This window comes from Coffea arabica, unplaced genomic scaffold, assembly GCF_036785885.1.
Source record: "Coffea arabica cultivar ET-39 unplaced genomic scaffold, Coffea Arabica ET-39 HiFi ptg000200l, whole genome shotgun sequence".
In the NCBI taxonomy this organism is placed as follows: Eukaryota; Viridiplantae; Streptophyta; class Magnoliopsida; order Gentianales; family Rubiaceae; genus Coffea; species Coffea arabica.
This window is the reverse complement of record NW_027266262.1, coordinates 17761-43945: the sequence shown is the minus strand read 5'-3', so window position 1 is coordinate 43945 and position 26185 is coordinate 17761. Positions and strand designations below refer to the sequence as shown.

Here is a 26185-nt window from a genome sequence, read left to right as displayed (position 1 = left end):
CCTCAAGTGGGCTATGATTGTGTAAATAACTAGGCAAGTGATGTAATGAATATACAAAAGTAAGTACTTCGTAAATTACCAACAATTAAAAGCAAAGTCATACTTTCGATAATTAGGTAAACCATCCTCTTCTTTGAACCAGTTCTTTGTGCCAAGTCTAGCACTGTCTAATGTACTCTATTAGGTAAAAATTGTATTTGCTCATTAACATCAACTTTCTGCTAGCTACCCTGCAGAAAAATTTCTACTGGAACTGAATTGTACACTTATGGTGGTATCTCAGAGCTGAAGGAACTATTGAATTGTACACTTATGGTGGTATCTCATGTTCTGATAGCTGCTCTTTTTACAAGTGAACTCTTCTCATCACAAAATTGTAGGAATGATTTCTAATCGGTAACTGCATAGTCTGATTATTATGCTTTCTCATTCATCGTCGGTTTTAACCAGAGGTGTCAACCTATTGTCTAATGATGTTAATTCGCCCAAATTTGCTCACTAATAAGTGAATTTGGATAAATTTTGAATGGGTCTAAATGGGTATCTAATTAAACCCATTTAATTGGTTGGTAGTGAATTGACTCGATTCATCCATTTATATCTATTTAAAAATAATTATGTATTTAAACTTAATTTTCAATGAATGTTAAGCAGATAAATATGAGTTTTCTAGTAATCTAATAACAATAAAACGTCGTTACTTCTTGTCAAAAAACATGCAAAATAATTTTAAAGATAAGTATAATCTCAAGTGAGTCATAAATAAGTAATTGGACGTATGGATATGAATAAATTGACTAATTTTGATCCATTTATTGAATGGATAAAAAATGGGTATAAATGTATTGGCCCAATTATACCTGTTACCCAATTATGATCAGTCCAAACTCGCTCGAGTCACTCATTTTGACACCTCTAGTTTTACTTGGGTCAAGGGAATAAAAGGGGACTATATAAACAGATTAATTGCCACAATTGCAAGATGACTTCAAGGTGAATCAAAAAGTTGAAAGCTTAATTGCCACTACCGGAAACACAGATCCATTGTAGTAGTGTCAACAAAAGAAATGCTTGCCGATACAATTTTGATCATGATGTTCAATCAGCTTCTTGCATCTACCATCATCACTCTATGAAACAAATTATGAAAAACTGAAGTGAAATATCATTAATGAGTATGGCCATGTATAGACTTTACTGATGCACAAAGCCAACAGCAGTTAAGTCGTACTCGAAATGCTCAAAAAAAAAGTAAAACAGAATAATAGAATTTAAAATTTTCAACATCATGCTTGCTCTTTGAAAAAAGATATTCTGTCAGGCAAAAAGGCAATTGAGTACAGTTAAATCCATCAAATATACACAAATTTCATAGTGACCTGCAATTCTATAACAAGAAGACTTGAAAACGGCTGATATGGAAGATCTTTGCGCTGATTAAAGTTACTACCATGAACCGTAATCTAAAGTCTGCCCATGGACCATAATTTAAAGAAATTAAAATTTGTTGTTTGCAGGAAGCAAAAAGCAGCACCTTCCTATCAAATATCATGCAAAATGATATGCGTTCATTACAACTGCAGAACAACTAGAGCTTTTCAAAACTCCACTGTGTCCTGCATAACATCCGTCACTGAAGAAATTAAGTTGGTACGGATAAATGATGAAGAAGTACACGAATCTAGTATTCCAGTACCACAAAGCCTTTGTATCCACCAATCACATTCACCATAATGCCTTCATATTAAAGAAGAAATTGACGAAAATCCCATGAAGCAAAACCCCATTCAAGAGTACAAAACCTAAATGGTCTTCTTCAGCTTTGAACAAGACCTTGGGAAATTATCTATTCCTAGAAACTACCGTGCAAGTCATTACATTGAAGAAACAATTCTCGTGAAATCCCCTAAAAGATGATCGAAGTCAACATATCTTTTGAAAAATAACACCTGCACATACCATATCAAAACGAATTTTTGCAAAAAAAATGGGAGATTATGAAGATTAACTAAATCCAAGTCAACTATGCCATGCCAACATAAAGCGACAAAGACAAAACTAGTTGGTAAGCTTCCCCTCTCCTTATTCCTTATCCTTTCTTATTCTTCAGGTGCTTCCCCTCTTCTTATTCCTTGTCCTTTGTTTTTTCTTCAGGTGCTGAGCATAAGCATTATCAACCACTACATAGGTCAAAAGTCCCTGCAAACCAAAAAAGACCAAGACAAAATCAAGCAAATTTTTATTATTGATTCAAAATCAAACAAAATTAGCCAACCACACAATATTATTCAGCCAAATTAATTCATGCTCATGCTTGTAATTTTTATTAAAATGTCATCCATCCTCTATGACATGACAAACAACAGTAATATGCTAAAAAAATTTTACATAATCACTATTAAAAAAGGTTAATCATTATTAAATATGATAGCTTGCTGCTAATCACAATAATTAAAATAAAAATATGCATACCATCATTGTTGGAATATAGTGGAGTATATAAGCAAGCTTCACGATTCCTATAGGGACAAATGGAAGGGGCAGCCCAATTCGCAAATAGAACCAAACTGCTAAAAGTATGAAACAAGTCGTAACCTGAAATCCAAAGACATGATATAAGTGATATACTAACCAAGCCCCAACATTTTTCTTTCTTTTTTTTTTTTTTTACACTTCCAACTTTTACCAAGTAATGCTTATTTACAAAAGCCACATTGCTTAAACAAAATAATAACACATTTACAATTTGCATGCAAGCAACAGTAATATGCTAAAAAAATTATGAATTCCAAAAAAATACAAAAAAAAAAAAGGGTTTGAATGACAAATCTTATGAATTCCAAAATGATACATTAATACATCTATTCAAAAGTAATCATATCGTAGCTTTTTTTTTTTAATCTATTATACTTTTTACTTTCCTTCGATAACTTCCCGTTTAATATTTTACCCACTTTCCCTCTGATAATTTATTTTAACAAAAAGCATTGTGGGGGAAAAAAATTTGGACATTTGATCAAATTGATTTTTTGAATAAAAAACATGATCCAATCGAACACTCCTCCATTTCACGCTTCCATGTCTTACCAATCACCACCACACAACTCCATCACTATTCACTTTTTGACCTCTTGAAACTCTCTATCATCTCATTAATTTCTCAAGGCTCCAAAATTTCTCAAAATCGAGCTTCTCAGTTCTTTCAATCTACGTCTTTAAGAAATATTTATGGATTCTACAAAGCATGGCTATTAATTGTACCATCTGCACTAGGAACAAGTCATGACTTCTATTGTCTATTACACTTTGACTCCAACTGCATCATCATTAGCAATGAATGCAGTTGGAAGAAATAATTGTTGAAGAGATAATTTCAGACCACATGAAAGCCAAATTTATTAAGCATATGGGGTTCTGTTTGCCACATGTATTGAATACACGTGCTCTAATTTTTCTCGGATACGGATATCCAGCCCACCCGAACTGCTAAGTGCAGATATCCGATATCTTGGATATCTGAGAATGCAGATAACAAAAATTTCAATCCATAAAATGTAGAGCAGATCAAATATTACATCATACTATACATATCATCAGAATTCTGATACTAAAATATTATAGGATACGTATATGTAAAAATTCAATTGTAATCCTAACTGTTTAACAACTAATGGTATCGTGTGATTAATGCGTATGTTCCCTATGAATAATTCATGCTTCAAAATTACTACTAATTTCTATTTTAAAACTTCATAAACAGACCTAGTATTTTATATCCCTATGCATAGATTACCTAGTAGAAAAGAAATTGAAAACTCATCACAAAATATTTTCCTTATTTCTATTCTAGATCATTATATATCTCATGATTCTAGAATCTAGAACTTTACAAAAGACAGAAATATAGACTAGTAAGGATATTCATTACGTCAATGAAACCAAAGAGATATTAAACGAACGAATAGAACTAGAATGTAGATGCAATTAGTTCTTATGAACTATTAGTTTAAAATGAAATTTAAAAAAAAAAATGTTAGAGCCTTTACAATTTCAGTATCAATGATGTATCATCACTATTTTTGTCTTACCCATAACCCTACCTTCCATAATGAAGACCAAATATACAATCCGATTCCCAAAAAGTCTTAGGAATCTAAGGTCATAGTAGGTGTACGCAGACAAGGGAGGGCAAAGAGGGGCAGGAGCCCCCCAAAACTTTTTAAAAGCCAGGTTTAAGTATATCTATTTATAATAACTTAACAAAATTTCACTCATTTTGTCCCTATGGATGTTAGTATCAATTAATTAATCACTACCTTTAACACTCGTCTTTATATAACTTTACTAAGTTATACCAACCTCTTGCTCTATTGACTAAGGTATTACATCCAGTAACAAGACAAACTACCATTGTATAAACACAATTTGTTTTAGAGAGCTTTGTTTCTATGACCTCCAAAATCCTTTACTCCGGGGCGCGCAAGTCTTATTATTATTTTTTTAGAGATTTTTTTATTATGTTTTCAATTTTTAGGTATTAATGACTTAAACAATTATTTCTATACTTTTTTAACAAATTTTCACTAATCTTGTCCCTCTAAATGTGATTTAGCAATTGATTAATCATCTTCTTTGACATTCCTCTTTAAATCTTTCCTAAGGCATACCGGCCTCTTGCCCTACTAAGGTAAATACATCAATAAAAGAAAAAATCAAATAGACATTGTATAAACACAATCTGAAATATTATTGTATCGCACTTTTGTTTCTCTGATATCCCAAATCCTTTACTCCGAGGCAAGTTTTTTTTTTATTTTTTAGAAATATTTTATTATATTTTCAATCTTCAAGTATTAATTTCTTAAACAACTATTCCTTTTTTGTAAGAATTTTTTCTTATTCTAATTCATTATTTTTCTTACCATCTAACTTTGAAGGGATTTATATTTGTGAACTTTTACTATATTTTCTTATTTCAACACCGAATCAAACTATTTTTTACTCGAATTCTAAAATAATTTTTGCAAAAAAGCAAAATTGCTTGTAATTTTTTACAACTTTGTCTTATGTTATTAAAGCTTTAGAATGCTAGTTAGAGTACTTTAATTTTGACAGCATAGAAAATAAATTACATAACCATAAAAAGGCCATAAAAATACGAATGAGAATAAAGGCAAGACACTTACCATGTGTGATACAAAACCGTCCAATTTTGGCAATAAAAATTCGTAAATCTTAGTTGTCCGATCCAGCTCGATTTCACCTTCAAAAGGGTGACATGTACATTAACCGTATTTAAAAAAATATATGATTGTTATTATTAATATCCATACTATATACTATTTACCAGTCTACATCTCCAGAAGGGTTCCTATCATAAATTAATCACTGAATTGCATATAATTGTAAAGATTTTAGATAGTTTTCTATGATACTAAAATTGCTAAATACTTTATTCCAAATTATTTTTTTTTTATTTTGCTCAAAAAATTTTGCATTCTTTTAACTATTTGTAATTCCCTAGCACAGGATATAATGCTAGTTATTATGTTGAAGCAGTTTACACTAGCAAACCTAGACGTACCAGACGGGGAGGAGTTCCCTGAGTCACAAGGTAGACAAGAGCTTCCTGAACTGAGGGTAGTTAGAACACCACGACCACGAATGACATACAGAGAACGGCGGGTGGTGGATTTAATCCAAGTACGAGGCACCGGCAGGGCTAAGAAAACCAAAAAAAAAAAAAAAAAAGAAAGATAACTGTCCATAATAGGAGAAATTTTTTTTTTGAAAAAAAAAAAAGACGGAAGCGAATTCTAAAGCATATAGCTCGAAGCAATACTTGGAATCCAATACCTGAGTTTCGAATAGATGCGAATGAAACAAAAGCATGGTAATTGGATGCCGTCCTCCTCAAAGCAAGAGGAAGAGGAGGTGGAGCAACAGGAGGACATTGAAGCTGCAGACCCTGCATGGGGAGGGTTGAACGGAAGAAGTGAGAGACGGCTGGGATTCGAAGCAATGGCTTCTGCGTGAAGGACTATTGAGAAATATATAGACCCTGGAGCATGGTGTCCGCAGATTTATCACGTTTAAGTCCAATGCAGATGTTCTAATAACACGTAGACTGGCCCATGGTCTTCTCGTTGGGCAATAGCTGCAAGTGAGCCCAAGTTTCAATTTCTAAAGGGCCGTTTAGAACGTCTAGGTTTTGTGTCTCTCTCTTATTTTGTGTGAAGAACTATGCAAACATAATATCCTTATCCTTATCCTTACACTGTATAAGAATGAGTTTAGAACGAAAATGTTCTTTGAATTTCAATCACAAGGGTAGGGCTATTTTGAAAATATGAGTGTATTTGATGGTATAAACGAATTTAGAATTGGGTAACCCATAAAAAATAACAGGTATACCATTTAAAATTTTCATGAGATAATCAAAACTATGTTACACTGATATTAACTCTACTTAATTTGATGAAAAGAAAAATACGCTTTTCTTCACCATTGTTGTTTGTCTGCATTATTCCAAGTCCTTTACCTGTAATAAAAATCTTCAGATCAATTTTATGGAGGAAATGATACTCTTCCAACCAAATTTTCATCTAAAATCGCATCCGTTTTAATGCTTCGCCATAGAGCAAGTTCGTGAATTTTGTTTGTCGGCTAGTTCTTATTTCTTCTATCAAATGGGGATTCAGGCGGTTTTATCTACACGTAGTGTGGGGCTTTATCCATGTTCCATAAAACTAGAGTACTTTAAGTTGTCCAACATCAAGAAATTAGGTATCATAGCCAAATAACATTAACAAAGTATACTAAAGTCCAATCATATGCAACATATGTAGATTTGATCGATTCCCACCTAGGTGATCTCATGCACATTCTCAAGTTCTTTTTTTTTTTTGGGGTCGGGGAGTAATCGAAAAGATTTTTTTTTAAATTTTTTGAGTTACAGCGAGGTATTGGATATTTGGATGCAGAAAAGAAGCAATAGGAAAATAATGGACCGTAAAAAAAAATTCTTTTTTCCAAAAATGGTCTGTAAGAATTGAAATGGTCAATTTAATGGGCTGTAAGGAGGAGGAAAAGCAATTAATAGCCTAGATGGACCAAATATTGAAATTGAAAACATTTTTACAATTCAAGAATAGGTTTGTTTGAATTGTAAGTTATTTGAGATATTTTTACTGTAGCACTTTTTGTGACCTGATGTATGTGAGATAAAAAGGTAATTGAGAAGATAAAAAGATGTATTGGAAATTGTAATGATGATGTAAGCAAATAAAATTGGGGAAATAATGATCAATCCAAACAAACGCTGATGTGTTGGTCCATAAAAAACTATTATAAATTTATGTTGTATTCAAAGTGATTTAAAATTTTCAATAGATAATTTTATAATATATTTTGAAACAGTTGTCAATGCAAACGTTATTATCCTAAATTCACTTGTGAAAGTACAAGTCATCAAAATTAAGACAAGAATCAAGGATTTTCAATCGAGTACGTGGCATTGTATATCCACATCACATTTGATTTCAGTAAATAAAATATAAGGAAACATAAAAATAAAATAAAAATCATTCACTTTCCACCCAAAAAAAAAAAAAAAAAAAAGTCCCACTTCCTCGGACACGAAGCTTCCCTTAACTCGTTAAGGTTAGTTTTCCATATTTATTAGCAGCCGTCATCTCTAACCTGCGCACTAACGTGTCGCCTTTTCATTGGTTTGAGGAACCAACTGTTGGATCACACGAGGAACTTAACATGCAACAGAGATAACGCAAGTGGGGCCACACATAGCTTACGTGTCTCTGTCCACGTAGGACAGCCTGCTCCCTTGAACTGCCACGTCATACCAAAAAGTTCAAGATAGAGAACCCACCCATAAAAAGTAGATAACAAATGTTATGATATGATGACAAGTTGACAACAAGTTAACCAAAAAAAAAAAAAAAGAGAGAGAAAAAGAAAACTCAAAGCTCAAAGCTATTGCTGATGATGAATGAATTCTGCTACACATGCTAATTCCTGTGACTTCTGCTCAACTGTTTTCTCTCTTTTTTCGTTTCTGTCAGCTGACAAAAAAGGGTTTTCCGCTCTGATTCAGGAGAGTCCAACTGCTTGAGGAGCAAGTTGAGGTTAGTTAATGGTTGGTTACAGTTAATGCTCAAGACTCAAGTTGTTGATTGTGGAATTTCCTGAAAGTTTTTGCCCTTTCATTTTAGTTTATAGCAAGTCAAGTTTAGCAGCTCTTTCTTGAGTGAAGTTGAACCAGTCAAGCTAATCGAGTTGTTTCCGTTGTTTTCAAGCAAATCCCATTTGCAATTAGTAGTATTTGATCAAAGATGGAAAGAGGAGGTAGTGTTTTGGTGAAATTCACTTGATTCTGATATGGAATTTGAGCAGTAGACTGCTGTGGTACTTAATGACTTGGAGTCTAAAGTAATATCCTGATAAAATCGTGAGTTTATCTTGATTCTGCAAAGGTATAATACTTTAATCCTTCACCAGTGACCTTAAGTTCGATCTAGCTCTGTTTGCATGGCATTTCTTTCTTTCCTATCTCTCGGTGGCAATTTATATCCTATAGTCTTTTGAGTTATGTTTCGCCTGTTAAACGTTTGATGGAAGGATGAAATTAGTGTCTGGTAAGATATGAAATGAAAATTTGACTTTCTTATGCTGTTTTGTCGCTTTTGATTGCTGGTTGGGGTTGGATCTAGGAGGAATTCCTGCAGAATTCTGTTTATCTTGGACTTGAATGCATGTGAACGGTTAGCTGTTCGTATTATGTTCCCCTGGTGACATGGAGATGGAAAAAACTTGTGAATTCTGTTTGATCCTAAGACCAATTGTGTACTGTAAGGCAGATGCAGCACATCTTTGCCTATCCTGTGATGCCAAGGTTCATTCAGCTAATGCTCTTTCCAACCGGCATACACGCGCCATTGTTTGTGAGTCGTGCAGATACCGCCCATCTTATGTTCAGTGTTCAGATCATCAGATGTTTATGTGCCGCGCTTGTGACCGCAACCAACATGATCTCTCTTCGCAACACCAGAGAAAACTGATGAGTTGTTATACAGGATGCCCTTCTGCTAAAGATTTTGCGGCACTCTGGGGTCTTGACTTGAATGAATTGGATAATGATAGTAAATCTGAATATCAATCTCTTCCCACGTCAAGTGCAGCGGTAAGTACAGGGGTGCTCACTTTCAACAATTCAAGACAGTCTTGCTCAGTGGCAGGCATTTCATCAGTATTTGATGTGGCTTCCACCACCAGTAAGTTACCCAAAGTCCGATCAAGAGGCAAAGACACTAAGGTATATGCGGCAACTGTGAATAGAAGCTCATGTCAATTTAGGTCCTTGAACTTGTTACTGGCATTTAGGCATTTCATGTTGAGTTCAGTTTGCACAGCTTTCTTATTTGTTGAAGAGAAAAGTACATAGTGACCATTTTCATACAATTTACTAGCCTATTTGATAACCAGGAAGGGGCAAAGTCTAAAGAAGATGGTTCACTCCTACATCTGATGTCATGTCAATTGTTGTCACTATCTTCTGCTGCAAAAGGAGATGCTTTTTCTCCTCTCATACTTTTCCTGAATTTATGGTTTGATTTTGCAGTATGCATGATCTATGATTTGCAATTATTTTTATGCCTCTAATGGTACTTCAACAATGAAATGACCTCTCTGTTGCCTAGTTCAAAAAGTAACACGTAGCAAAGAAACAGCTGATTCAATTATGTCAAATGGTTGTCATTCACTACGCCTGAGCAAGCATTTCATTACCTTTGCTCCCCAAACAAATTTCTTCTCCTTCATGGTGCAGCTGCTGGGGTCATTCTCAAGCCCTTTGCAGTATTCTTCATTGTTTGTGGACTGTATGGTTTCTGAAATCATTCTACCTGCTAAAAGAGTAACATTAAGGGGATGCAAACCAAGAGGTTTTATTTAGCTTGGAGAGAAAAGAGACACAGGAAAGAAATTTTCCTAAAGAAAAAGGAGTGGTGCAACCAGCAATATCACTAAATATAATTGCTGTCCACGCTTCACTACTCTGTACCACACAAAGATGCATCTTACATGCATCTTTACCAGGTTAGATTGGACCCCAACCAATGCTCGAGATTTGTATGAACTGATTATTGAAACATTTATGTGGTATCTCTGAGAAAGTTCCTAAGTGAACCATGAGATAACAAGTATAACTACTTCAGTATGATCAATTTGTAGTTGTCTTTTTTATCCTGCTCAAATTTTATTTGGAAAACAGGTACATCTTACTTCAGTTATGCCATAACATCTATTTTATGCATCCTGCTGAAATGATTCAGGTTCCAAATAAATTACTTATTCCTAGCTTTTGGTCGAAGTTATACCATGGTTTGCCTTAGTAGAGTTTGATTAACATTATAAGATTAGTGCTGTCAACATTAACCACTCCATTGTAGATAATATCTGTTTCTTGCTGTTGGTTTACCATTATCCTTCTTCAAACTTTTGAGAGCTTGGTACGCTAATATAAGATAACATAAGCTTTATACATGTTGTTTCTAAGGATTGATGAAGGAATGTAGGCTGATTGATTACTTACATGTGTAACTTTGCAGGCTGCTGTCCACAGGAAGAATATTTTCCATGTACTGGAACAGATTAATGACTTAAAAAGGCTTCAACTGACTCAGGGAGATGGAAAATTTTCTTTTATGAGAAGCCAAGGGGAAATTGATATGTCTTCATTTAAGTTCGACGCAAAAAGGAAGATGCATGAAAATCTTGATCAACATTTGCAGCATGCTCTTGATCTTGGTTCTGATCTTCACGGCAGTCATCACGAGAATCCAACTACTGAACCTTTTCAACTTGCTTTCTCACAGATGGACGGGGACTCCTTCTGGCAGTGTAAAAGTCCAGTACAGAGTGGCCAGGTTTTTTTATCTTTCTTTCGAGTCATTAAGATGACTTAAGAAGTAAATTCAGTTTCATATATGAATTCAACATGATGGAACTAATGCGCACTCCACACTAATGTGCACTGGAGTGCCTCTTTTTACTATACCACAGAGAAGGATATTCTCAGTTATTTCCGATAAAATGCGGTCCTTCTTACACATCAATACTTTTTTTCTTATAAAATAAGAAAAACCTTTTGTAAATCAACATGTCCTAGTTTTAGGAAAATTAAGTTACTACACATTGCAAACTAAGAAATTTAAGGTAAGCAAGACCAGTTAATGTATTCTTCTTTTTAATATTTTTAAGTGCCAGAATCAGATTTATAACCTAATACAGTTCTTGAAAATCGTTAGTTTGCATTCTTCATAGCATAGTACTTTCTCATTCTACTCTAGTTTCCCTCCCATCCTTCCCTTTTCTTTCTCCTGCTATAGGATGAGACAGATTTAGTAGCTTATTTACCTCCAATAATGCCTTCCCTTTCTCCTGCTGCATGATGAGACAGATTTGGTGGCTTATTACCTATATCACAGCTTCTGAACATAATCATATACCACCTTCAGTTATTCATGATGACCTTGTTAGTATGTCACTTATTTGTGGAACTAAATGCCATACTAGTGTTTCATTTGGGACACGAAGTTCAAATGGATGTCCAGGCACCACAAAGCTGATCCAAAGTTTTCTTTTAGTTTTATATGATAAGCATTTTCCCGCAAATTTTTTGTCCATCCAAATGACAACTGAATGTTGCTGAACTTATGGTTCTTGATTTTCCATTTCAACAAATTTAATGATGCCAAAATGCAATTCATACTTCTGTTTAGTTACTAAGTTTGTTAATGAGTATGATACAACAGTATCAAAAGCATGATGCTAATTGTCAATGAATTACATGTTTATTCTTCAAACGCCATGTACATTTTCTTAAACTTAAAATTTGCAGCTTTGGACTCAAAATATGCAAGACCTAGGAGTTTGTGATGAGCTAGGATGTTCTGATGATTTTACCATGCCTGATGTGGATTCAACATTCAAAAACATCGAAGAGCTCTTTGGAGGCGAGCAAGAGCTAGCTAGAGCTCTGCTTGATGACAATTATACGACATGCTCCTCTGTAGAGAAGGATATGTCTATTAATAAATCAGACAATGGTTATGAACGATCAGTTGAGGTACAAATTATTTTTGTCTGGACTCATTATCAGCGTATCCTCCTTACAGAATCAGAATATAGAAACTCCAGTGATATGGAAATAGTTCATTTAGGATTATTCCCTGGTAACAAAATTATCAAGAATACATCTTGAAGACTAGATATGCTACTTGACAGTTGAAATTTTCTTTCATTTAAAGTAATAGCCCACCTTTTTTGTACTCTGCGATGCTTCTCCTTCCCCCAGGCTGACATACAGAAAAGTACACCTTGTAAAGTCCAAAGAGGATGAAATTATATACAACTTAAGAGTGTTTTGAGAGTCAAAAAAAAGAAAGATTATGTTATTCAGATAATGAATGTAAGAAATAATGAGCAGAACAATTACAGATATGGCTACGTGTCTAAGCTGCATATAGATGTAATAAATGAAAATTAGCGACAATAATGAAGATAAGTCAGTGACAAGAAAGCCGCTTACAGTAAAAATCATTTGTCAATACATGCTGTCAAAGCATTTATGTGCAGTCGATTTGAAGTTGTACAGAACTTTGTGAGGGTTGAAAAAAGTACAATATCAAAGAAAAACAAAAAGAAAATGTGTATTTCTTAGAGCTGTAGAATTGAATGAACACAATCAGACAGGCACAATCATATTTTTTTAGTATATGCAAATGATTGTTTGAGCAGTATCCATTGTATTGATCTAGTCATCAGGTATTCTGGGGCCGAAGGTCGAAGACCGGAGTGGATGCTAATCCTTTTTTTTTCATTTTTAATTTTTTCCTCCTTGCCTCTCTTTATCCATTACAGGATGTCTCAGCATCTTCTTCAGTTTGCATCTCTTATTCAGCCAATGTTGACAATGATGTTGGCTCTTCTGACTTCACTACAACCAAGGAACATCCTTCAATTCAACCGTCTTATTCAGCATTGTCCCTTTCTCTTTCAAGGCTCAGTGCTGAATGTGTGGACAGTGAACCGTGTTCCAGTTTTAAGAGACAACAACTTTCCAGCAACTTGTCTGATTTGGAGAATGCACAATTAGAATGTAAAGAAAATAACATGACAAGATATAAAGAAAAGAAGAAGGCACGAAGGTAAGCCTTGCTCTTTCTTGCCATCTCTCTACCTCTTTCTTTTGTTTTTGGTTACTGACTACATTTTCTTCACCTGAAGTGTGGACAAGCAATCTCGGTATTCACCTCGAAAAGCTAAATCTGATGTTAAAAAACTGGTGAGGGATCAATTTGTGAAGATACGTGGATGTGAATCTGATTCTGTGAATTTTAGTCGGAGCTTCTGAAGAACTAAATTTTTGCGTGTCCATTTTCAAGATGCCCTGACGTTTTACTCTTTGCATTTCTCGGAGCAACACAAGAATGTTTGACACATTGTTTGAATTTGCTTGCCTGCATCCCCGATATTTCCGCAATCTTAAACTTGTAAAGCCTGTAATTATGTCCTCACAGAACATGACATATATCTAATATTTCAGCTTTCCTGTACCCAATTGTTATTGCAGTTTACTCCTGCTGCAAATTATTTCCTGAATGATGTTTGACTTGATTCCTTGTGTAGATCAAGAACTATTAGCCCATTTGTTAAAGAAAGCAAATTGTGACAGTACTAGTCTTTCGTTTGGTGCAAAGATATCAAGAGAGTACTTTTCGCAATAAAATACAAGATGAAAAAAAGCAGAAAAAACAGGTGTGCAAAATAACCTTCCCTCTGTCAGATCGACCGCACAGGCGATACAAGAATAAAAAGAAAATCCTGAGAAAGTACAGTTGTTTGATGATTTCTTAATTCTATGAGATAAACAATTTTGGGATGCGTGGAAGCTGCTTCTAGCATGGAAGTTTCAATTCTTTTAACGGTAATAGAAGCCCTGCAGTTTGTGTAGTGGATGCCTGAACTTTTGTGATCCATAGACTGTTGATTTGATAACTATTAAAACACTGATGAATTTACAGTTCAGATAGTGACCTAGTACCCATTCTGCTCTGCTGTTGGTTGAGGTTGCACATCCTTATCCCACTTCATAGGTATTAGAGCTATCCAGTATAAGTTTCACCTGAAGAAAATCTGATCCTGCAGGCATTATACTCATCTGTTTAAGTGCCCTGTTTATGGTCTCATGTAAATTCAATACGTAGACATTGTCACAGTTCTTTGTCTGCTGGTCTTGGAATGGCCATCAAGAAAAGGACAAGGAGCAAACTGGAAAGACAAGAAAAGGAAATTGATAACCATTTTGATTAAGTTATCTAATTACAACTATAAAATCTGTAGTTTGAAGTGCATCTCACAAGAGACAGCCAATTGTATGTGCTGAGAGGAGGCCATATTCATCTTGCCCTTATTCCTGGATTTCAAGAAACTAATCAACTTGTATATCATACTGAAATGGAAATACCATAGATGCAAAATCAACATAGATCTGTGACTAAATTAGACACTTGATTGTTGAGATAGTCTAACAGAAAGGGAAGGAAGATAAAACTTTAATGTAAAGGTCAGTGAAAAGTAATACATTGCTAGCTAAGCTTAACAGCTATGACATACCAAGAAAGAAGTGATTGCTTAAGCCAAATGTGGGATTGTGGGATCATGGGTTTTACCAAACGTATATGATTTAAGTTTTGATTGGAAGAATATTAGAGGAACAAGTTAGTTAAAAGGTGTAACAAAGAAGCAAACACTACAAAGCCATCATCAACATTCTCTTTCCAAATGACACATGTCTTAATCAATTTCAAGATAAAAATAGATTGAATTTTCCAATGACAGAGAAATTGGGAACGCCCAAAACCACCACCATCACCATAACCCCCCCCCCCCCTCCCCCACAAAAAAAAAAACAAAAAACTTCTCAACTACGCAACTACAGTTATCAAATAGTAGTGTGTCACTAACCGCAAATGCAGCATTGAAATTACGGAGCAAGAGTTCTGATCTTTTTTCTTTTTGTTTTTGGTTTTTTTTGGGGTGTGAAGGCTTGCAAGTTGATTTGAGATCTAAAAAATGGGACATTTTGATTTGACTGTTATACATACTGGAAATTTGAGCAGCATTGAGTGTCTGAGTCACAGATAGTAGGATTAGATTGGATGGTAAGGTGGAAGATTATGAGTAAAAAATTTTCAATTCATCCACTTTCCGCAAAAAAGAAAAAGTCACAAATACTACAGGAAAATATTTTTGGTCCATTTTGGTTTGATACCTTTATTTTTTGTTTGGGCGGGGATTAGGATTCATTTTGGGTCTAAAGTGACACATAACCCTATCAATTCAGTATGTGATAATATGACCTAACCTAAAAATTTTGTATGAAAATAATATGTTAGAATTGGTATTTTTAGCAAAAGTTCAAACTAAAAGAATCAGAACGGAAATCTAATTTAATACTTAAAAGAATCAATTCAAGGGAAGAGTATAACCCTTTAAGCATAAGTCATTCCTTTCTATCATTGCAAGAAGAAAATTTTGCCCCTCAAAATCGTTTTGATTATGATTTGAATTTTCAAGGACTCTTAACACCAAAAAATTAAATTGTTAGGAACATCCAACTCTCATATTTACGGCGTCAACTGAATTATTTGAATTTCAATATTCAAAAGCTCAGTATTGGGGATATCCAACTCTTATATTTAAGAGAGAAAAAAAATAAAGGCATCAACAGAGGGCTTGACAAGCATCAACTCATAATTACCGGAATACCCTCACAAACTCCAGCAAGACTCGAATTTATGAAGGGCAAATTCGGTCAGAAGAACCCAAAGCTCAGATTTTACATTTTCTTTTTGAACCTTCCCAAAAGTTAGTTAGTAGTGCGGGAAACAAAGTAACAAACTAAACGGTCGCGCAAATTTCCGAAACTACCCCTTAAACCAGAAGCATTTATCTATAAAAGTCTCTCTGATCATCTTCTCCATTAATTTCCAGTCTCAGTTTCTCTCTCTACAGTTCTCCTTTCTCTCTCTAGACCAGCTAAAACCTCAACCAATTACTGTTTTTTATCAGGTAATACATCCAATAATCTTCCTCGCTCTAATACTTAATCCGCCTCCACATGTGTAGGCTTCAAAATTAAGCACAATTATTTCCTTTATGATTTGCTGGAAATTGCAATTTTCGGAAATTTTAATCTGTTTTCTTCATCCTGCAGCTAGAGAGAGAGAGAGAGGGGGGAGAGGAAGATGGAGAAAGAAAGCTCGAAAACATCGGTTCATGGAGGAACAAGCAATATCAGGAGGAACTTAAGCTACAACGACATTTCCCGATCGCCATCACCATCGCCGTCATTTCTCAATTACGAATCAGACGGCGGAGAGTTCACGACGTACGAAAAGGAAATAATGATGGCGTCACGCTTGCATCAATCTGATTTGCTAACAGACCTGCACCACCATCAGGACCTCGTGGACCGCCAAAACACCGTGCTTTCTTACATGAAAGAGGCCGCCAAGCAAGCCCAAGCACTCCGGCAAGAGAACATTAATCTGAAAATGGTCAATGCTGAGTTGACCAATCGGTTGGGATTGTTGATCAAAGCCACGTCGGAGTACGCCGCATCGTTCGGGTTCTCGGGTGTGGACCCGGGTTTGAATGTGGATTCTTTGTTGAATGGGTTGAGTAGGATGAGTTTGGCGGATGGAGCTGGAGTTAATGAGGGGAATGTTTGGAGTGGCCCGGCGGCTGATGGGGACAGTCCGAGTCCGACGAGTGTGATGGAATCTGGTGGAGTAGAAGGGAGTGGGGAAGGGACCCCGGGCAGGATTCTGTTGCCCAAGAGCATATCGATTCGGTCCACTGGATACTTGAAGCCGGTTCAACCTGGTGGGAATGGTGGCGGGAAGGTAAATAAGGTACAGAACCGTAGCAAAATCTGGGATGACACGGTAAATTTTGCTGTCTGGTTTACTGATTTTATCCCAGCGTTTCTCTACTCTGCTATGCTTTGATAATTACTTATTGCCATTCTTGCAAGTCTCTCGAATTAAATCTTGGGATTAGCATCTGCGGTCAAGAGATCAATCTTAACTAGAGCTAATTAATTGAATTGCATTACTCGAGTTCCTTAGGACTTGGGAGCTTCAGTAAGATACTTTTGGCTTTTCTTTTCTGATCTTTCTCTTGTTCCTTCTTGGTTATCTCTCCCTTGTATTAGGGGACATGGCTATCAAAGACGATGTGCAATCTTCTTTATGCCTTATGTGGTCCAAATTTAACGTGTGCAAGAGAAAATTTAGCTCTTTTTTCTGCTTCTTGGACTTGTGAAAGATAGGTGCACTGGTTTTGTTTGCCTCTTTTTCTTTACACATATGATGAGGATTTATGTCATGGTCATGAGCACAAAGGACCCCATCATATACCGCGACTGCTTATTGTCTGCAGGGTGGTTCTTAATTAGTAAACTGATGTATTTCAGTGACAATATGAATGTAGCATAAGGTCTTCGTGCGAGGAGGGAAAAAGGAAGAGCAGCCACTTGAACTGGAGGTCTACAATCAAGGCATGTTCAAGACTGAACTCTGCAACAAATGGCAAGAAACTGGGGCATGCCCATATGGAGACCACTGCCAATTTGCTCATGGAATTCAGGAGCTTCGCCCTGTAATTCGCCACCCACGGTACAAGACAGAGGTGTGTCGCATGGTGCTGAATGGTGACCACTGCCCTTACGGACATCGCTGCCACTTCCGCCATACTCTCACTGACCAGGAAAAAGTCATCAGGTCCATCAACATAAGGTCTCTCAAGGTGCTAAATCGGTAGCTTGTGATTATTCATTGTTTATCAAACTCGTGGTGATAATGGTTTACTGATCACGGAAATGTAAATGAATGTGAAGAGCTGTTTATAATCCTTAAAATAATTCATTAATTAGTAAATTGCAAAAGGAAATAAATGCACAGTGAAGCACTCGGCGTATCTGTATCATCAGGATCAGAAGTGAAAGAGAATATATGCTAGAAGCTGAAACTTGAAAGCATCAGAATGACAGTCAGTCTCTAGGCAAGTTGGGTGATCTGTATTATTTTCTCGTCTATCTGTTTGTAAAAATAGGCTTTTGGCATTTGTCAAGTAAAGATTATTCTTTCTTAGCCCATAAAATAGAAGAAGCATGGCAAGATAGGTTAAAAAAGCTCCTCTACTTCATCATGTAATCTAAATATGCCCCAAGTAATAAGCGTTTCTGATTTTTGCAATCAATTGGCTGGAGTTCAACTTTATTGTAAAACATTGTCCATTGTTCATTTGTTGCCCTAGTTCACAACTTCACCTATCAGTTTCTGTTGATTATGATTGAAATGGAAAAGCAAGGTAATCTTATGGGCGCGTTCCTATCTACCAAAAACTATTGACGTGCATTTGGAATTTGTGTAGAGAATGGCCTAGATGTAAAAAGAGGAGGAAGATCAAACATTATTATACGGTTAATGGTTCAAGTAAGAGATACTAGAAAACCAGGTCGCTTAACAACCAAAAACAAGTCCTTTGTTTTGGGCAAAGTTGTGAGGATCATGGCATTCATCAAACAAATGACATCCTTTTGATTGGAAACGAGTGGAACTAGTTAGTTAAAGTTGTAGCAGTGAAGCAAACTCTCTCAAGTATCCATCATGGCATCCCTACCAAATGAAAGAATGTCCTAATCAAGTTAGATTCCAATGACCCAAAACATGAACTCTCCTAAACCAACTATCACCAACTATAAGCTTTCAATACAAGCGATATTAGCAATCAAACAGCCCTCACTAACCGCAGCATGGAAAGAGACCGGAAAAAGTCACTTAACTCACTTGGTCAAGGCTCTATTGGACCGTTGTTTTACTTCATAATTCACTATAACTTTCTATATATATAATGCGTGAGCAATGGGTTTGGTGTTAAAACAAGATGTCATTATTTGTTATTTCGATTTTATTTTGGCATGATGAAGTAATGTATAACCATCTCGTATTTCCTACTCCCATATTCATATAATTGCTCCTACTATACTTATCTACTACTCATGCTTCATACTTTCACGTTTATATAGAAATTCCCACTACTCTGTAATTAATTCCTTTTCTGCAACTAACTAATTTGTTATTCTATATTTTTCTTTTTATTTTTCCCTCACTAATTAGTGCCTCACCCACTAGTTGAAGATAACAAGTTAGAGTTTTTTGTACTCGAAAACATAATTGACAATCATATTTTTCTTAGTCATGCAGATATAATTTTTGTTTAAATAAGTGATCGATTGTTAACACTCTTTGTCATACTATAAACTTATAGCCATTTTCATGATAAAATTATGTCAAAGAGAAAAGGAATATTGCCAAATTTTCTTTTAACATCAAAGAGACAGAATTTTGTAATTACTAATAATGTTTTAAAAACTAGTGGAGTAGAAATGTGGAATAAGTGTTATACCCTGAAATGAAAAAGGGGAACAAGCGCATGTAGGATGATGACATTTTCGTAAATTAACAGTTCATCAAGGGTATACCCGTGACAAGCTCATTCATAATGCCTAAGTCGTCACTTTTCCCGCTCAAAATCCTATCAGGGATCAGGCCTTGACAAATACGTAACCGACTCCACTATAGTCACAATTACCTTTATACCCTTTGAAGAGCGGAATTTAGACCAAATCTTGGAAGAGAGCTGCAAAACAAACGAAGCAGTTAGTGTATATCATCATCTTTTCCCAAACTACCCCTGTCAAGTCACAACTACTACTATAAAACCTTTCTGCCTTCTTCTCCAGTTCCATTTTCCAGACTCAGTTTCTCTCTCTAAAACTCGCTCATTTCTCTCTATACAGCTGAAGTTCACTTCCGCTGCTGCTTAACTCATTTTTGTTCTTGTTTTCAGGTAATTAATCAATTCATTACTCTTTTCTTAGAGGTCTTCGTTTATAGAAGTAGTAATTAATTCAATTTTGAGTTTATTTCCTGTTCTTTTGGTTGATTAATTCTCCTGTTAATTTCAGCTTTAACTAATTTTTTAAGTTAATTTAGACTATACGTAATCGTCATTTTTATTACTCCAATCGAACGCTGTTTATGTGTAAATTCTAGCTTTTGGATGATCTTCGATGTTTCGTTGTAAATTCATTAATGTTAACCAGAAGCTCGAATGAAGCTTCAATTTCGTGATCTTTCCAGGAAATTAAATGAAATTTGCAATCTTTTCCGTTCGAAGATGAATATGAACAGAATTTATGCAATATGCACATAGATGAATATGCATATACCTACTTATGGTCGTATGCTTAAGTTTTACAGAGAAGAATATAGCGAGACACGAGAATCAGGTTTTAACTATAGATATAGATAAACTTATATGCATTTATTCATATTTGCTCAATAATTACGCGGAAAATCAGAATAAGCGTCTCGGAGATCCGGTTGTGTTCAATTGCATTAGTTGTTCCTATTTTTTCATCTAACATTAGTATGTAGGATTTTTTCTGTTCATGTGACATATATTACTTAGTTTCCAAGAAAATTCATTTTTTTAAAATTGCTGCAGCTAAATTTCATAGAAATCTGTTGAGAAATCATGGAAATGGAGAAAGAAATCTCAAAAACTGGGCAAAGAGGTGGCAGAACAGCGAGGAATGACGTGAGCTTCAACAACATTCCGCTACCACCAGCGTCGCCACCGTTACCATTCATAAATTACCCCGGTGACATAGGCTTGGCCCCTTACCGGCTGTCGGAACTGGAAATTAGGATGATGATGTCACGGTTGCGTCACTCTGACATGTTAACGGACCTGCACCACCATCAGGAACTCATAGACCGCCAGTACACGGTGCTTTCTTACATGGAAGAGACCGCCAAGGAAGCACAAGCGTTGCGCCAAGAGCAGCCACGGATTTAAGGGGGGGCTGGTGGGGGCTTAAGCCCCCCCCCAAGCCGCCGGAAAACCCCCTATATATAGGGGATTCCGGCGGCCAGCATGTACAAGAATGTTTTCTAAGCCAACAGTATTCCCTCTAACAACATGTTTCTATGTATTTAATCTGACTTCCCCTTCCTTCTTCCCGATCCCACTTTCCCTCGCTCCTCCCTTTCTTTCTCAGAGGTTGTTGAGATTGGGTCTATCTTTGTCTTTGTGTAAGATTTCCAGGTTGCATATGTAGTGGTATTTGTTGTTTTACATAGTGGTAGATGAATAATCTTCAATTCTTCAACGTCATTTATTACTGCTTGCTAAATAATAGGCTAAGCTGGAGCAGGAGAACAAGATAAAATATTTTACATGGAGATTTATTGTGGGGGAAAAAATTATCTTACAGCAGCCATCGATGTTTTTTTCCCCCTTATTTGCATAGCATGTCTTGATCCAAAAAGTTCTTTCTCTCAATTCAATGTGCAGAAACTACTCCGTCTTGCTGATTTATATCCTGAAGACTTCTCAAGTAACGATTATTTATATCTTGAGTCTCAACTTCGAAATTATATTTATAATGTGCAACGCGATCCTCAATTTTCAGAAGTTGGAGATTTGGGAAGTCTTGCTCAACAAATGGTTAAAACTGGTAAAAATACAGTTTTTCCATTGGTTTATCGTCTGATCCAGTTGGCATTAGTTCTACCAGTTGCGACTGCTTCTGTTGAAAGAGTATTTTCTGCAATGAATATTGTCAAGACTGATTTGCGCAACAAAATGGGAGACGAGTGGATGAATGACTGTCTGGTTGTATACATCGAGAAGGATATTTTTGCAACAATTGAAAATGAGCAAATATTGCAGCGTTTTCAACGGATGAAGACTCGCAGAATGCAATTGCCTCCTCTTCGTTATTCGAGTGCAACAACTACCAATACTTCAAATGTTAATCAATAACAAATTTTTGGGTATGTATAATTATATGTTTTTATTATTTTTATAATTATTGATTCTAAATTTTACTTATTAAATATATTTATTTCGTCACAAAAAAAAATTTTTAATACACTTCAGCCCCCCAAAAATAAATTTCTGGCTCCGTCCCTGGCCAAGAGAATATCAGTCTAAAAATGATCAATGCCGAGTTGACGAATCGACTGAGCCTATTGCTGAGAGCAACTTCGGAGTATGCTGCGTCTGTTGAGTTGTCGGGTCTGGGGCTTGGTCCGGGTTCTGATATGAGTTCAGTGTTGCATGGATTGGACAAGATGAGTTTGGGGGACGGGGTTAACGAAGACAGGAGAAACAGGGGAGATGATGTGGAGGGTGCTGGGGAGAATACCAGTCAGGACACTATGGTGGATACGGATCTGGCTGAAGGAAGTGAGAATGATGAAGTGAATCGGGTTTCCTTGCCAAAAAGTATCTCTGTTCGGTCTGATAGGAAATTGAAGACTGTTCAAACTGGTGGAAGCAGCGAAGGGCAGATATATAAGGTAACTGGATCCCATAAAAAATACAGCTATAAAGAAGTAAATTTGTTAATTGTTGAAACATTTCTATTGGCTAAATTGGGATTTGGGGTACAGTAGTACATTAATTAGTTGTCCCTGATTCTGTTTTCGTTAAACCAGAAAGTCCACTGTGATCATAGTGGTCGATATGTTGACAGGGTTGTGTCAATAGGTCTACAGAACTAAAGCTTAAGTGCTTAACACTGCCTCAATTCAGGAAATTTTTATACTATATTCTAATATTAGGTGACATTGATTGTCTTATTGAGGGCATCTGTAAACCATTTGGCCTGACTTCTCGATGTGTTAATTCATTATTTTGATGAAGCTGTTTAGATTTCACTAAGAGACATGAAAACTTACTGAGTGTTGTTTTGATCAGTTAAGTGAATTGTTATCGCAATACAAAGGTGAATCTCTTTTCCAGGTTTATTTTCTTTAGAATTCATCAAATGCTAATTTCCATTTGAGATTTATTTTGTTTATGCTTTCCCACTACTTTCTTTATGAGACTGGGGATTGCCAAGTTTGTTGCATGGAATATATTTTATACTAAAGGCAAAACGAAGGACTCTAGGAAATGTCTGGTGTTTTTGCTGAGCATCATCCAGTTTTAGCCAATGCCCTGATCGTATGATTGTTAGCTAACGTGTTTGATGGTGTGAGTGCAGCAAAGGGTGTACGTTCCAGGAAGCGAAAAGGAGAAGCAAACTGTTGAGCTGGAGGTCTACAATCAGGGAATGTTCAAAACCGAGTTGTGTAACAAATGGCAAGAGACCGGGGAATGTCCCTATGGAGAGAACTGCCAATTTGCTCATGGAATTAAGGAGCTGCGCCCTGTACTTCGCCACCCAAGGTACAAGACTGAGGTATGCCGCATGGTGTTGAGCGGTGATCACTGCCCTTATGGACACCGATGCCACTTCCGCCACACCCTCACTGATGAGGAGAAGCTCATCAGATCCATGAACATCAGGCCTCTAAAGCCACTCAATCGTTAGGTCCATGATTATAACTCCCCTCAATGATGTTAGACAACTGCAGAAGTCTTGGCTGGTATGCAACGGTGTTTTTGTTCTTCAAAGTAAGCAAAAGATTAATAGGCAATAAGGCTAAGGTCCACTGATGTGATAATACTAACTGCTTGATTAAAAATAAAACTGTATGATCCGTAGTCAAGGAGATTAAAGGTAACATTTCTCGGCAGTGCACCTTTGATGAGTTAGTGTGCACTGTTTACGTGGTTGTTTTTAGTTCATGAAACGAAGGAGCAATAAGAAGCAAATGATAGAGATCTTTTTGGATTGTGATATGCACACGGCTATGTAACTATGTAAGCATTTCCTTGAAATTGCAAATATTTGACATTCTACGTTGGTTTTGTTCTTCTTCATTTTCTGGATAGGGTGTAAACCAGATGTGAGCTTACTTTAGTGACGGACCTCGTTTTATCACTGTTTTACAATATTAGGAGTGATGACTAGAGAACTCATGAAGTTACAGAGGAATTGCTCAATGACTCGGCGTCTGATCTGATACTATTAGTAACTAAGGTGATGCATTACTTTAACTGCAGACACAGAAAACCCAAAATCACAAAATAGATAGTTTAAAAATGAAAGCCTTTAAGATGCATTCTGCCTCTCTTGTATCAACTATCAGGCTAAGTATTCGATTTCGTTATATGTTTTTGGAAGAAACTTTTAGATACGTCACTTTGAAGATGATCAGAATTAGCAGAATTTGATAGAAGGTTAAGAAAGGACAGGCCGCTTGCAAAAAATAGTTTAAAGGTACTTGGGCTTTTCAACATTTTCCCCTGGTTTAAGGAAACAGAGAAGAGTGTCGTAACGCTCCAATCTAATTTTGAGGAGTATCCGCTGCAGAACTTGGGCAGCTTTGCAAGCTGGCTACTATAGAATGGTTTATTCACCCCAATAGCCCAAGGTATGCTTTAAGGCTGGGGGAACTTTGGGCCTGCTTTGGCTATGGTGATTATGAATGGTACACTGCAAGACTATAGACACTTTCAAAATTGTTAAGATTCCTACCCAATGGGCTAATTCAGACCTCTTATTTATATTTATATTTATATGGTGTGAAGAATACCAGACTCTCTCAGTAGGTTTTCCACTCCACTACTCCAAGACCTCACTAATAAACTTCAGCCGCCATTTCTCACGATCAGAATCAGTACCAAAAAGCCAAAGGACACCACTTTAGATCTAGAAAGAAATTAAAGGAAAGGATAGGATAGGATGGAAATGGAGGAATAGCTAGGGAAAGCTTTTGGAAATCTGTGGGTTGGCAACAGCTGCTGCTGTCTGTTAAACTTCGGAGACAATACTGGTGGCACAGATTGGCTGTGTTACCAAGCCCACCGAGTCCAATGGCCTTCCTGAGGTTTCTCCGATTCCCTTCATACCCTTTACATATGTGAACTGGTCGAAAGATGGGACGAAGAGGGAAAGGCAGATGGATTTTTGCAAGAAATTGTTGGTGTGGGTGTGTGGGAGAGGATATGCATGAAAAAAGTCAAAAACCCTTTGCTTAGAAAGAAAAAAAGAAAGTCAAAAAAATTTTGAGGGGTTGAAGATTGTATCCTTTCCCAATCCACCCATACCGATGATTTCTTGGGATCCCTGCCTTTCCCAACCTTGTTCTTTTAGATCTCAGACTGGTCTGCAGATATGGTAAAATCTTTCAGTTATCTTAACATCTGACTATTTATATTCAGATTTATGTTTGTGCTAGGTTATGATTTTCTGCTGATTATTTACAAAAAAAAAAAAAATTTGATTTTCTGCTGATTTTCTGGTCAGGTAAACCATTGGATTTGGGGTTTAGTTATTTTAATGTTTGCAGATTATACGCTTCTACGTTTTGCTTGGGGGACCCGTAAATCAAATGATGCTTGATTAGCCGTCAGATTTTTCATGTTAAATATTGAGTTGGTGAACGATTTTGAGTTAGGCATATGTTTGGTTAATTGAGTGAAAAATTCGGCTTCAAAGTTTTCCAATTTACTTTAATGGTGCTTTGTTGTCTCGCAAAACGCCTTCGACCTTCGAGTTTGGATAGGCAGAAGGGAGAAAATACTCTGTGTACCAAATGGTGGAAGATTAGCGGAGATGAGAAAGAATTTATCCAAAATCATGGTGACAGAATTTGTTTTCGATTCTCACCTAAGATCAATAGTTAGCTCCGGTTCAGAGAACTGAGTCCAGTCCAATTGGCATGATATCATCATGAAGGCCAAAATTATTTTGTTCTCCAGTTTCTCTTTGGTTCTTTCCCGTTTTTCATCTTCCCCCTTTTAGGGAAGCAAAGTGATATATGTTGGGAGGTTTTCTGAGGTTGAAAATACAAATTATTTAAGATAAATAATTAAATATGAGAGTCCTAAATCAAGATAAGGAAAAGAGTTTCCCCTGAGCATCGATCTGACTTGCGGTTCTTACTCAGAAGCTAAAGAGAAGATTCACTTTTCTTTGCAACTTGCAATTGATACTCAAGCAGAGAATCCAATGCGGAGTATTAAATCGAGACTGGCCAGCTAATGAAACCAGCGAATAACGCTGAAAGGTTGATTTTCGCTTGTATTACCCGTCACAAAGCAAAACAAGTTATATGTACTTTTGACATGC

The 26185-nt window shown here is 36.2% G+C and overlaps 4 protein-coding genes across 7 annotated transcripts; 3 read left to right on the top strand and 1 right to left on the bottom strand.

Moving 5' to 3' along the window:
* Positions 1 to 1794: 1794 nt before the first annotated feature.
* Positions 1795 to 5989, bottom strand: LOC140032830 (uncharacterized). Its single transcript, XM_072073611.1, has 5 exons — positions 5857 to 5989; positions 5585 to 5722; positions 5187 to 5263; positions 2473 to 2595; positions 1795 to 2199 (listed from the first exon to the last, which is right to left on the bottom strand). Exons 1-5 carry the CDS (start codon positions 5972 to 5974, stop codon positions 2107 to 2109), a joined length of 549 nt encoding a protein of 182 aa, XP_071929712.1. The 5' UTR covers positions 5975 to 5989; the 3' UTR covers positions 1795 to 2106.
* Positions 5990 to 7921: 1932 nt separating this feature from the next.
* LOC113719623 (putative zinc finger protein At1g68190) lies at positions 7922 to 13634 on the top strand. 3 transcript variants are annotated; one of them, XM_027244872.2, is made up of 6 exons: positions 7922 to 8144; positions 8730 to 9331; positions 10626 to 10943; positions 11918 to 12145; positions 12940 to 13226; positions 13306 to 13634. In XM_027244872.2, the coding sequence occupies exons 2-6, from the start codon at positions 8813 to 8815 to the stop codon at positions 13430 to 13432; spliced, it is 1479 nt and encodes a 492-aa protein (XP_027100673.1). In that variant the 5' UTR covers positions 7922 to 8144; positions 8730 to 8812; the 3' UTR covers positions 13433 to 13634. The 3 variants fall into 3 exon arrangements, with proteins under 3 accessions (XP_027100673.1, XP_071929716.1, XP_027100672.1); XM_072073615.1 differs by having other exon boundaries at positions 8232 to 9331; XM_027244871.2 differs by having other exon boundaries at positions 7922 to 8492.
* A 2443-nt stretch (positions 13635 to 16077) lies between these two features.
* LOC113718822 (zinc finger CCCH domain-containing protein 15-like) lies at positions 16078 to 18365 on the top strand. 2 transcript variants are annotated; one of them, XM_027243737.2, is made up of 3 exons: positions 16078 to 16152; positions 16298 to 16997; positions 17578 to 18365. In XM_027243737.2, exons 2-3 carry the CDS (start codon positions 16329 to 16331, stop codon positions 17905 to 17907), a joined length of 999 nt encoding a protein of 332 aa, XP_027099538.1. In that variant the 5' UTR covers positions 16078 to 16152; positions 16298 to 16328; the 3' UTR covers positions 17908 to 18365. The 2 variants fall into 2 exon arrangements, with proteins under 2 accessions (XP_027099538.1, XP_027099537.1); XM_027243736.2 differs by having other exon boundaries at positions 16298 to 17030.
* Positions 18366 to 20683: 2318 nt separating this feature from the next.
* LOC113717615 (uncharacterized) lies at positions 20684 to 23622 on the top strand. The gene is made up of 4 exons (XM_027242381.2): positions 20684 to 21009; positions 21511 to 21969; positions 22116 to 22520; positions 23210 to 23622. The coding sequence occupies exons 1-4, from the start codon at positions 20689 to 20691 to the stop codon at positions 23537 to 23539; spliced, it is 1515 nt and encodes a 504-aa protein (XP_027098182.2). The 5' UTR covers positions 20684 to 20688; the 3' UTR covers positions 23540 to 23622.
* The last annotated feature ends 2563 nt before the right edge of the window (positions 23623 to 26185 follow it).